Genomic DNA, 13,704 nt, shown 5'->3' with positions numbered 1-13,704 from the left:
TGTGGATCAATGGATGACAGAATGGGCTTTTAAATGAATGGGGCTGAAAATAGGGTATTCATAGGGCACATCAAATTGAATTCCTGTTTCTATCTCAGACCCAAAAACCAATTCCCAGAGGATGTAAGACTAGCTGAGAAGGTAAAACTCCCCTGCTCTAACTGATTTCCTGTTTCTATCTCACACCCAAAAACCAACTCCAGGAGGGTGGAAGACCAGCTAAGAAGGTACAACTCCCCCGCTCTTCGAGAAGGATGCAGGGAGGTACCATAAGCTCTGGGAGGAAGCAGGACATAAAAGCTCTAGGCAGAGAGGAAGATGGGACGGCACACTGCACACATGAAATCAGGAACTCAGTTCTCCCAAAGACACCAGGTAGAACTTGATGAACAAGAAATATCAAAAAATAAAATAAAATATATTTTTAAAAAAGACACCAGGAAGGGAGAAGAGGAGCCTGGAACTGGGAGAGGGCAGCTGTACCCCACAGAGCTGGAGATCGACGTCCAGAACATGAAGGCAAAGCTGGCGACAGTCGGAACAGGCCCCGGGCAGAGAGAAGCCTTCCCAGGAGCCAGAGGGGGTGAAACCTGAAGGCCAGGAGACAACACTTCCCTCCAGTACACCACCCAGTGCAGCAGCAAGGGCTGGGAGCTCGCAAAGCCTGCGAGACACACAAGCCAAAGGCTGGGCAACCACTCCTGACACTCGGGCCCTCACCCTGTTCCCCGCTCACCTGGATCTGGGTCTGCACTTGCTGGGCCCCGGCCAGTTTCTGGGCCTGGGAGATGGGTGTGGTAAGAAACTGGGTCTTAAGGGCCGGCTGCGCGGCGTAGGCAACCTTCTGCTGTGCGCCAGGGGTGGTGATCTGCTGTGCGGTGATCTGGGGAGAGACTGCAAAATTAGGGCCACGAAGACCACGCCGTGCTCAAGACTCCCGGGACTCCTGCCCGCTCTGGGCCCTACAGCAGAACCCAGCCCCTTTCCAGCCTACCTCCCAGACCAACCCTGTGCATACCCACATCTCCTGCCCCCTGTCCCATCCCTGCCGCTGCCTCCAGGCCTACCTCTGCCCATGCGGCATGGCCGCCAGCTTCTCCTCCTACCTCTGCCCATGCGGCATGGCCGCCAGCTTCTCCTCCAGGAGGCCTGGCCGTTGCCTGCAGCCCACCCCACCCAGGACACTGCTCCCTCAATAGTCGGGCTGGTGGGGCACCCTGACACCCTTATCACACCTGCACGGGGCTGCTACATAGGTGACTGAAAGCGATCACAATCTCTCAAATCCAATTTAAAAACTTGGCAGACATAGAGAAAATATTTAGTACACGGGGTAACAAACTGGTATGCACCATTTTTGCATATCATATTGTGTACATCTGAAGTTTACGTATCTGCTTTATCAGCCATGCTTATGGGTAAATAGGGGTTTTTAACATCTAAGGATGTTTCTGTCCAATTGTAGGAACACACAGCCCAGCACTTCAGCTGCAGCCCTCCACTGCTCCCTCAAGCACAGCTCAAGCCTGAGGAACCACGCCCACCTGTGCATCAGCATGGCCACGTCTGCCCATGGACCACCATGATGCACCCAGGGACTGCTGACCAGGCCCCGGAGGTAAGTCCCAGTACTGTCTCCTTCTTCCAGAGGTAAATAAATGCAGATGACCATCCCGACCCAAAGGACATGCACTTCCCTGCAGCAGTCGTGCCAAGTGGGGATGCAGGCTGGTCTTTGGAACCCGGCCACGGCGGAGCTGGTGGCATTACCCAGACACCCTGCGCCTCCCGGCCTTGTGTCCCCTCAGTGCTCAGTCCCTCTCCCTCTGGGTTCCAAAGGACAGCTCTGCTTCCAGCTCCCCACAGAGCATGCCATTGCTGGCAACCAGCAGGGCTTCACCCACAGGGTCCCTGAGCACTGGGACCTCTTCTGCAGGAGGTAGCAGCGACTCACAGCACAGCCAGTGTCCAGGTGGTATGGCACAAAGAACCCTGGGCCTGCTGGAGTCAGCCAGCTGCCTTTTACTGGCCCTGTGATCTGGGCAAGTCCTTTTCTCTGAGCCTCAGTTTCCTCAAAACAACATCCTCTGTCTTGAGGATAAGCACCAGCTGCCTGCAGGGGTCCAGCGCAGCGCTCAGGGAACAGCGCAGCTCCCCGCACAGCCATGTGGCTTCCCATCAGAGCCCGCCTTCTAGCTCTAGCCAGAGAGCAATGCCAACAGAAAGCAGGGTCTGAGGGCCCACAGCAGCCATCTGAAGCCCAGGACTTGGGCTAGGTGCCACCGATGAGCCACCATGAGCAGAAGTCCCTGGAGGCAGAGCTGTCTCACCACCGTGTCCCCCTCACGTCCTTCAACACAGCACTGGCTGCTGAGAGGCACAGGTAACGTCTCAGGGAGCTGGCTGAGCCTGTAGACGCCCTTGGAGCCCAGTGCCCTGCTGCGCCCCCATCCACGTCGGGCCCTGGCGTGTATATCTCCCCTTTCACCACCAACATGCACAGAGGCCACATTCTCTGTCTGGGGTCCAGACTATGCGGTGTCCCTGTCTTCCAGTAGGAGTCCAGGCGGGTCCTGTGGTGTGAGCTGCGTCTGCTTCCGAGCCCACTGGCCCCCATCATGCAATTGCACCCCCTGTGTCTGTCCCAATGCCATGCAGGCTTCTTACCTGGCACCCAGCCATCCTCACAGACTATACCCCCTCAACCCCCCTGCCAAGACCTCAGCCTCACTTGTCACATCACACACAGCACTCACCTTTAAAATAAGAAAAAACCAACAGGGATGACCACACTAGCACCTCCAGCCCTTGAAGCCACCCTCTGAAAAGCCTGGGCCGCCACGTGGGGCTCTGTCTGCTCAGGACCCTCTCCCTCTCCTCCAGCAGCTTTGGCTCGGCATGGACCCAGAAGTGAGAATCCCCTAGCCCCAGTACCTTCTGCTGGACGGCTGCCGGGCCCTGGGCAGCCTGGGGCTGGATGGCCTTCTGCTGCTGGACGGCCTGCTGCTTCAGCTTCAGCAGCTGCTGCACGTGCACGGGCTGGGCCACCACGGTTTGTCCTGCAGGCGGCAAAAGCCCCTTAGTCAGCACACTGGGAAAAGAGCTTGAGGCTCACGCCAAGCTCTGTTCCAACTGGCTCACCTCTACAGAAAATAACAAACTATGAAACTCTATGGAGACAAGTAAGCCATCCCTTAACTACATTAAAATGTTTCTGGGTTCACAAATTACACTTAAATTAAGACGGAAATTTCAGAATGTTAACAGTTCAATTGAGGACCCAGCCTTGTGCCTGGAAAGCGCCAAGGCACGTTTGTGCTAGAATACGTGATGGCACGCTCAAGTGGGTGGGTGTGAGGAAAGAAAACGGGTCACTGGCGACCACTGCCACCAGAGGGGCCTGTGAAACTGGGCTCAAGCCCAGGATGGGAGGGTGTGCTGGGGCGGGCACCTGCTGCCTTCTGTGGCTGACCGATCGCCACGCTGATCCCCGCGACGTTCATGGGCAGGGTGGTGACTCCCGGTGAGGAGACCACAGCTGCCGGGACGGACACCACCGGAGGCTTCGCCAAGGCCACCTGGGCTGGCTGGGGTGCCTGGGTCTGCATCTGCCCTTGCGCCTGCAGCTGAGAAGTGGGAACCCGGGTCTAAACAGTAGAAATAATGGGAGAGTCCAGAGAAATTCAGGACATGGTATGTCTTTCCAAATACTTCTCCACAAGAAGTCATGCCATGAGAAAATTTACAAAGATCAACAAAGTTTAAAGTAGCCCGATAGGAAAGGAAAACTGAGAGATCTGCACGCCGCAGGGAAATGTGGAGTCACAGGTCAGCCCGCGCTTCTGAAGCTCCCGCAAGACCTGCAGGCTCATCACACATGCTGCTGCTTTCAGATGTCAGTGATCTCGCGGGACATCACCTTCACTTCCCTCCATCTCCTGAACCAGTAACCGCATCCTGTCCCGTTTCCCACAGAAGCCTTCACTTCCTGTTCCTTCAGTGACCACTCAACATCGGCCCGTCCCTCACTTCAAAATGACTGCCTCAGCCTCCTGTCCCGCATTTTCTCTTAAGTTACCATTTAAAAAATGGTAAATGGAAGTACTTCTATTTTTGTATGTATAGAGACTAAGATTACATAAGAAAATACAAAGTAAAAATTACACACACTCCTCGAACTACTCACATCTGAATATTAAAACTGGTATTTAGCCTTCAGCCACTGTTCATATCTGTGTGCCTCACCGTGAAAGTGTGCAAAAATGACATGAATTATAAATATTTTGAAATCTGTTTCTCTTCTCTACAAAAAACCACTTTCAAAATATTGCTTAATATTCCATTGTTTGGATGATACATAATTTACTTAATGAAATTCTTAGTAATGGACATTTAATTTCCTCTAACATTCATGAAGCAAACAAGCTTGTATATTCATCACTTTGTAAATGTTCAGTTATTTCTCCAGGACATAAGAGGGGTGTTTAGTTAAATAAGCATGCATATTTTTATAGCGTAATTACCAAAATCTTCTCCAAAAAGAGGCCACTGATTCCCGTCCAACAAGACCCCTGTACCCTGGCTACTAGGTGTTACCACCCTTCTCAGTGAATTTGCATTTTTGTGAACATGAATGAAACCAAGCACCCTTCTGTAGTTTTTCATCCACTTCTACTCACTCTGCTGTGGAGGGCTAGCCCCTCCCAGGGAAGACCCAAAGTGGGGGTCGAGCACCCACACAACTGAGCCTGAGCACCTGGGTCCCCAAATCCTAGCCTGAGTTGCAGTTGATTGGTTGTGGAATTTGGGTGGGAACTTAGCCTACGTGCCTCAGTTTCTTAACCTGTAAAATGGAATTAATCGTAAGACCCTTATCCCTGCCTGGGGCAGTCCATGAGCGCTGGGCCGGGTGAAAGACACAAGAGAACGAAGGGCGAAGTCTAGCTCAGGGTGAGCCTCCAACAGGGCAGCTGTCACCAGCACCCCTAGCTGAGTTCTAGTCACGGTGCAGTGACGCTGCCTGCCCCGGGATGCTGGCACCTGCTGAGAGCTGGTCTTCCCAGACAGCACTTGCGCCTGATGCTAGTCCCTTCTGAAATCTCCAAATGCTCTCCCTGCCTACAGCGGTCACCTGAGAGCAGCTTCAGAGACGGCTACCTGCCCATGCCTATGGCTTCCATGCACAGCGCCCTCTGCTCCAGCCACACAGGCCTTGGTCCCTGCAGGCTCCCTCAGCAGCACAGGGACGCCACACAGGCTGCACCTCACCTCGCTCACTCTCCACCCCCCTCAATTCAAGCCCTGAGAAGCTTGGTGATGCCTGGATGGGCTCTGGGAGCTGCTGCTGTGTTAATGTTCCACAAGTGGTGAGTCCCGTCCTCTGTCCAAGGGGTACTAAGTTCTCGGGGAAAGGATCCCATCTCACACTCATTCCTGTAACATGTGACATGCACCTGAACAAGCGCAACAGTTGTGTTAAAACATAAAAATGCTGCTTTTGGAAAACAAACAGAAACTGACACTTACGAGCCGGGCCACCTGGAGGTTGGCCACGGTGGTGCCCGTCAGCAGGGCACCAGGCCTTGGGGCCGTGACCGTTGTGAGCTGGGGGCTCTGCTGCTGCGGGGGCTGCGAGGCCTGCACTTGCACTTGGGCTGTTGGCTGCGGGGGCACAGACTGGGCCTGTGGCGGTGGGGGCTGCGGGGGCATCTGCAGTTTCTGCTTCTGCATTTTGATGAGGTGTTCCTAAAATACAAGCAAAGTATCTTCTCTTCAACATTAACTGTGCTCCATTCTTTAAGTAGACATCTTGTTCCTAAGCCACCCCACTACTGCCCATTAAATACCAAAGCAGACACCTGCTACCGTGCAGCATCCAGACTGCCTTCCATGGGCTGCCCAGTATCTTCCAGGTGTTTGTTTATTAAAAATGAGCATTCGTCGGTGAAAACTACAAACAGGGATTCTGATTGATAAGTTCATAGCAAAATTTCTATCATCCTCACAAAAAAGTCGATTTAAATCTGTAGCACCAACCAAACTTATTTATTAGTTTTTAAGTTCAAAAAACATTTTAAGAAAAAAATGTTTAAGAAAACCTATACTGAGTTGATCATGACTATCAAGTCTCTTTTGAAATGCTGAAAGTGAACTGGTTTTGAAATGGATTTGGGAGAGGGCAGAGTGAGGAACGAAGGAGACAGGCAAACAGCTGGCACACAGAGCTCCTGGCAGCCAAGGCTGGGTGGCAGCCTTGACGTTGAAGGCACTGGTGTCTCAGTGGTTGAACCGGGGAAGGTGACAAGGCACCTGTGTGGCTGTGGGCGAGGGGGGTCAAAGCCCAGCTCTGGCTCCCTGATAGTTGCCTCTGCTGGGCCCGGAATTCTTGAGCACAGCGTTCTAATTTAGCACTGTCCAGTGGCACTTCCTGCAGGATACAAGTGGGCTAGGCGGGGACTGCCCAGGGTGGTAGCCACGCAGCCCTCGAGGGATGGCTGGTGTGACAGGAACAGGATAAGCTCAATGTCTAAATTCCACCGACAGCCCTCCCGACAGCCCCAGGAGGGGCCCTCAGCTGAGTGTGCGTCTCCCGCAGCCCACTTCCTCCCTTCCAGACCACGGAGAGGCCCAGACTCAAGCACTCCGGCAGGCCCAACAGTGAGCTGAAACTTCAAAATATTGTCTTGTCTTTATTCCGTATGTTTCTCTGGTTACTTTCTATGACAAGTATTAATGATTTTCCATTTATGGTAGGACATAACATTTCCTTTTTTTTTCCTTTGAGACAGTGTCTTGTTCTGTTGCCCAGGCTGGAGTGCAGTGGCACAATCTCGGCTCACTGCAACCTCTGCCTTCCAGGTTCAAGCGATTCTTGGGCCTCAGCTGGGATTACAGGCACCCGCCACCACGTCCGGCTAATTTTTGTATTTCTAGTAGAGACAGGGATTCGCCATGTTGACCAGGCTGGTCTCGAACTCCTGACCTTAAATGATCTGCCCGCCTTGGCCTCCCAAAGTGCTGGGATTATAGGCGTGAGCCACTGCGTCCAGCCCAACACTTCCTTTTAAAATGAATACATTTACATAAAGAACAGCAAAGCTGGTACAGAGGTTAGCAAAAATCAGGTACATCAGTATGCCAATGACCACCTTTGACAAACAGTACCGCACGTGAACCACATCGAAACAAACCCAGGGTCCATCTCTCCCAACTGCTCTCCCAACACTGCTGAGGAATATCTTCTCACCAGCACTTTCTCTGGTCCAGAACCACACCAAGCGGGCCTGATGCTGAACACAAGGCACAAGACGCCTAAGCAAGAAGATGCATTTGCACGCTGGGTGTTAATGTCTCCAAAGTGCTCTGAATAAGCTGTAAGATACTTCTCTAAGGCATGATCAAAGTGTTATGACATGGGAAATTTTAGACCAATAAAACGAAGCACGTGTCCTACATAAAGGCAGTGCTAGACGTTTGCAAAATACACTCTGGACTGCACCATGCAAGCAGGCACCGTCTCATAGACGCTGGGCTGACTGACCGCAAGACGCACACGTTCATGGTCCTCTGGGAAATGCTCACCGGCGTCAGCTTGCCCACAGCTTTGATCTGTGCTGGGGACTGGGCCTGGCCCTGGATCTGTGGAACTTGCACCTGAGAGGTCGTCGTCTGCTGCTGCTGCTGCTGCTGCTGCTGCTGCTGCTGCTGCTGCTGCTGCTGTTGTTGCTGCTGCTGCTGCTGCTGCTGCTGCTGCCTGAGAAGCTGGAAATGTGCAGGTGTGATGGTTTTTCCAGGGAGCTGAACTCCTGTGGCTATGAAGAGGTTTGCTCATTAGGTCTGGACAGGGATACTCGCCCACCTTCAGATCCTCATTCTCAGACAGCAAGCAGCAGCTGAGCCCTCACACGCGCCAGAGCAGACGCGTAGCAGAGAAAGCTCCCAGCCTGGCTTTACCTTGGGACACTTGGGGCACCAAAGACCGCGCCGGGGTCTGCACTGGGGTCAGGTTGGTAGTGACCACGGCCGAGGCTGTCACAGAAGTGACCGCTCGAACACCCTGAGTCGTTGCCATGGACACCAGGTCAGGGGTCGCTGTGGCTGGGGAGCCGACTGCCCGTGGCGGGGGCTGGGTGTGCACCACCTGGGCGGGAGCAGAGCCTCCCGGCGTCTAGAAAAGGCAAACAGAGGACCTCATCAAATATTTCACACAGCACTCAGGGCTGTTCACACTCAGAGCAGGGAAGACAAGAGCACCCAACTTCAGAGGCGAAACAAGTGAAACACACGCTAGAGTTCAGTCTTTTGAAAACTGCTGATTTCATGTGTAAATTCAAAAGCAAGTGCCTTGAGCAATGTTTTCTTACAGCGGATCACATCACCCACAGAAACACGTTTCAGATGACGGCACTCCTGTGCACATGCTGAAAAGGCTGTCCTATCCCTCCCTCTCCGCACAAAGACCTCTCGGTCCCCAGGAACATAATGACTGTCCTTGAGGCACCCATGCTACCCACAAACACACAGCCCACAGTCCTGGCTCTCTACCACTGTCTCCATCTGTGCTGAAACTACAGCCCTGAGTGTCTCACCATGTGCTTGGAGGCTTGTGGCATCTTACCTTCATCTTGTCTAAAATTCAGAGCATCCTCACTGTGCCCTGCAGTCCACTCTGGCCCGCAGGCAGAAGTGGCAGCCAGAGTGGTCCCCTCACCCTATCCCACCTTGCCCCACTGCCCTTCCTTGTCCCACCATAAACTGGAAGGCAAACGCAATCATGCCACCTCTGCAGTGTCCCTTCAGCTGACCTCTGCCAGCTCCCTTGGTTCCGATGTGCAGTGTATTTTTAGTTTCTCTTGATCCTTTTATGTCTCATTGCTTACGCATTTGGATGGAAATCTAGCGTGTTACTCCATATTTTCCATTCCACCCAGCTGCTGTATGTTTCTTTTCATCTCCTTTCTTGCCTCCTCTCAGATGACTCTTTCCTCACCAATGTCCCTGCCACGGTTGGGACCAACTCGCTCTGCTCTCACTCTTCTGGTGGCTGGTCTGGAATTACCACGGATGCTTGCCAAAGTCTAAATACTCCATGTTCTTCCTAAACAGTAACGAGATCTGTGCACATTTCAGCCCCTCTGCCCCTTCCCCAGCTTGCATGTTACTATCCCGTGTATTTATTTCCTCTTTCTAACCCCAGTGAGCTCCTGCGTTCATCCACGAGTTTACCTTGTTACCACTTCCAGCTGGGAACACCTTTCTTCTGCTTAAAGCATTATCATTCAGTGAAGGTCCAAAGTTGAAAATGTCTTTATTTTGCTCGTTTTTTTTGTTGTGTTTTGTTTTTTGTTTTTTTTTTGAGACGGAGTCTTGCTCTCGTTGCCCGGGCTGCACTGCAATGGCGCAATCTTGGCTCACTGCAACCCCCGCCTCCCAGGTTCAAGCAATTCTCCTGCCTCAGCCTCAAGCAATTCTCCTGCCTCAGCCTCCCGAATAGCTGGCATTACAGGCATGTGCCACCACGCCCAGCTAATTTTGTACTTTTAGTAGAGATGGGGTTTCTCCATGTTGGTCAGGCTGGTCTGGAACTCCCGACCTCAGGAGATCCGCCTGCCTCGGCCTCCCAAAGTGCTGGGATTATAGGTGTGAGCCACAACACCCGGACTCCCTTATTCTTAAAGGTATTTCCAAGAGATGCAGAGCCCTAGGCTGGCAGCAACTTTCTTTCCCTGGCACGACGATGACACCCGCTGGCTCCCGGCCTCACTGCTGCTGCTGACAAGTGAGCCACTCCACCTCTGAAGGCAATCTATCTTTTCCTATGGCTGCTTGAAAGACCTCTTGGTCACTGGCATTATGCAGACGTGGTTTCTTTTTCTCATCCTTGATTGGGATTAGACTTTCTGCATATACGCATCAGTGTCATTAGTAAGTTCTCAAAAACTATTCCGTCTTCAAATATTGACTCTGCTCAATTTTCTGTCTGATAGTCAGTGACCACCTATCAGGCCCTGTCACCATGTCCTCCATGTGTCATCCTGTCATCCCATGTTGCATGTAGGATGTCTTCTGATTTCTGCCTCCACTTCCCTCATTTTCTCCTCAATTGTGTGATATTAAGCTCATTCTTAAGTTTGGGTTGTTTCCCCCAATTTTGGTAATCAGACTTTCCTAAAAGTTCTCTACATTCTTTCTAAACATAGTTTCCTGCTTACAGATATTCAGATATTCTCAATCTTCTCTTTTATTTCCTTAAAATAGAAAGCATAACTATTCTTTTTTTTTAATGGAGTCTCGCTCTGTCACCCAGGCTGGAAAGCAATGGTGTGATCTTGGCTCACTGCAACCTCCGCCTCCCGGATTCAAGCAATTCTCCTGCCTCAGCCTCCCGAGTAGCTGGGACTACACACGTGTGCCACTACGCCTGGCTAATTTTTAATTTTTTTTTTTATTTTCTGTAGAGACGGGGTTTCACCGTGTTAGCCAGAATGGTCTCTATCTCCTGACCTCATGATCTGCCAGCCTCGGCCTCCCAAAATGCTGGGATTACAGGCGTGAGACACCACTCCCAGACTGAAAGCCTAACCTTTAAAATCTAAACCTGATAATCCCAATATCACACATCTTTACAGGCCTATCCAGTGTCTGTCATTCCGCTGACTCTCACTCATGCCTTTTCTTTTCTGTTTAGTTATTTTGTATCCTACTGTATTGTACTGTATTATACTAGAAAACTATTTGTGGAGATTCTTAGAAGTCAAGAAAGCATAATCCGCCAGAGAGAATCTGCATTTACTCCAGGTCAGCTGCCCAGGAACATGCCCACTGAAGCAGGTATACTTCACTTCACATGAGGGAGTGTGGGAGACACTTTTAAGGTAATATCAACTTGAGCTGCAAACTGCCCTGTGGTTTCAACCTCTCGGGGGCCGGCCCCACCGTGCTCCACTGCTCAATCCAAGGGCAACTCTTCTTTTGACCCCTGAAGGCCAAGGGCAGATGGATTCTGCTTCTGGTTCACTCCCGCTCTAAAGGTTTAGCCACCTGGGGCCCTACCTCAGTGTATCAATAGTTTCCTTTTTAGATTCTCCACCTTGGCCCAGCCTTGGACTTGAATTCAAGTTCCCTCATTCCACAAGCTGAAATTTATTTTCAAGGCAAACATGACTTCAGTGAATCCTGTTTCTCTCTCTGAGTTTCTTCCCTCCCTTAGATTTGGGCCTGATAATTAATTATTCTTGTCAATTCCTTGAAGCTTTACAAAATTTTTATCCAATAACTTCAGTTCTTTTCATTAAGAGGTGGTATAAAAATAACTCATCTTGTTACCAGAAACAGAAGTCATCCTTTTCTGGACTCCTTAAACAGTTTTCGCATCCCAACTATTCAGGAAGCTGAGGTGGGAGGATTGCTTAAGCCTGTGAGTGTGAGGCTGCAGTGAGCTGTGATTGCACCCCGGCACTCCAGCCAGAGCAACAGCAAGATGCTGTTGCAAAAAAAAAAAAAAAAAAAAGGAAGAAATCATTTTTCTCCTTAGCTTCTTCTACTCTAATCAATTCTACATATGTAGTATCACGTTAATTTTCCTAGAACTTCTCTCTGCTCTAAGACCGTTAAGGGCTCCCCACTGCCTGGTGAATAAAATCCATAGTCTAGGCTGGGCGCGGTGGCTAATGCCTGTAATCCCAGCACTTTGGGAGGCTGAGGTGGGTGGATCACGAGGTCAGGAGTTCAAGACCAGCCGGGCCAAGATGGTGAAACCCCGTCTCTACCAAAAATACAAAAATTAGCCGGGTACGGTGGCGGGCACCTGTAATCCCAGCTACTTGGGATGCTGAGGCAGAATCACCTGAACCCAGGAGGCGGAGGTTGCAGTGAGCTGAGATCGCACCACTGCACTTTAGCCTGGGTGACAGAGAGAGGCTGTCTCAAAAAAAAAAAAAAAAAAAAAAATCCATAGTCTTTAGCCTAATATCCAAAGCCCAGTACAATCTAGCCTCAATATTACAAAGTGCCAAGCACACAGAAGCCACTCAATAAAAACTTTTTAAAGGCAGGGAACCACTGTTTCTCTGTTAATATCTTTTGTGTTCCATTCAAACAGAACAACACGCCATTCTCCATGCACGCCATTCCCTTCCCCTGAGACCCTCCGCTCACACGACTGGCCCTGCCTTCAGAAGGGCCAGTTCTGTGGATGATGTACTTCCTGTCCTCCTGAAGCCCAACATCACTTTCTCCTGAAAGCCTTCTCTGAGTCCCCCGAGTACAATCACACATGTGCACCACTGCTATCTGCACTTCTTTCATGTTCCAGCCACAGCACTACAAGGCCCCCATGAAAGCACACCGTGTCTTGGGCCCACAGTGCCAGGAAGAATGTCTTGTCCATTAAGAGCCACTCAAAAATATGTCGTGAATGAAATGCTTTACATTTTAAAATACCACAAAGAACAGGTCTTTTTCAAAATAAAACGCTAAATGCAGTGATTCTGGCTTGGTACCCTCATAGAAACAGTGGTATTGGCCATACAAGATGTTCCGAACGCCTCAGGCCTAACAGCTTCTGCTATCTACTGCAGTGACTGAGCCTGAAGTTGTTTACTACAAAGCAGAAAGAAAAGTGAAATAATCCTAAAGTCACATACTAGAAAAACCGTGTGTATATATATTCTACTGCTTAAGAGTGTTTTAGAGGGATTTATTGAAGGGTAATTTACAGAGTACAATATATGGTTCTATGAATTCTGACGGACACATTATCATCACGTAGCTACTGCCATGACCCCACCACTCCCAGCGTTCTCGAATTCCTCTCCGTAGTGGAGCCCCTCTCGCACCTCCAGCACCTGGCAATCATTCATCTGTTTTCTGTTATTTAAACGGAGTCATACAGCATATGAAGCCTTCTGAAACTGTTCACTTAGTTGCAAAATGCATCTGAGAGTCCTCCACAGAGATGCATGTCTCAGGCGTTCATTCTTTTGTATTGCTTGGTAGGACTGGGCTGTATGAATGTACCATGATTTATCAGCCCATTCACCAGCTGAAGGGCATTTAGGCTGTTTTCTTTTTCAGCAATCCTGAATAAAGCCACTATAAATATTGGTGTTGAGGGTTCTCATTCTGGTGTTTTCACTTCTCTTGGGGAAGTACCTAGCTGCAGAACTGCTAAGCTGCATGGTAAGAGTAGGCTTGGTTTTATAAGAAACTGTTTTCGGAAGCGACTGTGGATTCTGCACACCCACAAGCTTGTGAGAGGGTCCTCGCTGCTTCCCTGACGGCCAGCCTTCTGTTTCTGAAGCGACTCTCCTGGGCACATTGTGGTGCATCACTGTGGTTGTAAAACCCGCATTTCCCTGACAACTCATGGCGCTGTGCACCTTTTCAAGTATTTACCTGTGATTCTTCTGTCTTCTTGGTGAAGTGACTGCTGCATCTTCTGCCCATTTTATACAGTTGCTTGTTTTCTTACTATTGAACTGAAGAATCTTTATATTTTCTCCCAGTCTATGCTTTTCCTTTTCTTACTATTTCTCAAGAAGCAGAAGTCCTTAATTTTGACGAAGCCTAACATATTAATTTTTCTTCATGATTCACAGGCTTCTGGTATCCTAAGAAATCTCTGCCTAAACCAAAGTAGCACAGATTTTCTCCTAGAAATGCTACTGTTTTGGCTTACAGTGTAGTTTTTGCTTTTACATGCAG

General features: G+C 50.2%; 1 protein-coding gene across 14 annotated transcripts in view; it reads right to left on the bottom strand.

The window, feature by feature from the left end:
• Nucleotides 1-13,704, bottom strand: part of EP400 (E1A binding protein p400) — a 131,261-nt gene that overhangs the window by 8,340 nt on the left and 109,217 nt on the right. For 11 of the 14 annotated variants that reach the window (XM_054444816.1, XM_063646839.1, XM_063646843.1 and 8 more), the window contains 6 exons: nucleotides 7,954-8,167; nucleotides 7,582-7,811; nucleotides 5,527-5,745; nucleotides 3,452-3,647; nucleotides 2,935-3,059; nucleotides 737-883 (listed from right to left, as the gene is read on the bottom strand). In XM_054444816.1, coding sequence (XP_054300791.1) covers nucleotides 737-883; nucleotides 2,935-3,059; nucleotides 3,452-3,647; nucleotides 5,527-5,745; nucleotides 7,582-7,811; nucleotides 7,954-8,167 — 1,131 coding nt within the window. The remainder of the gene's footprint in view (nucleotides 1-736; nucleotides 884-2,934; nucleotides 3,060-3,451; nucleotides 3,648-5,526; nucleotides 5,746-7,581; nucleotides 7,812-7,953; nucleotides 8,168-13,704) is intronic. The other 3 variants (XM_063646840.1, XM_063646846.1, XM_063646848.1) reach the window with 3 other exon arrangements.

The sequence above is a fragment of the Pongo pygmaeus genome, chromosome 10 (assembly GCF_028885625.2).
Source record: "Pongo pygmaeus isolate AG05252 chromosome 10, NHGRI_mPonPyg2-v2.0_pri, whole genome shotgun sequence".
NCBI lineage: Eukaryota > Metazoa > Chordata > Mammalia > Primates > Hominidae > Pongo > Pongo pygmaeus.
Note: the sequence above shows the minus strand (reverse complement) of the source record. Positions and strands in the feature narration are given on the sequence as shown.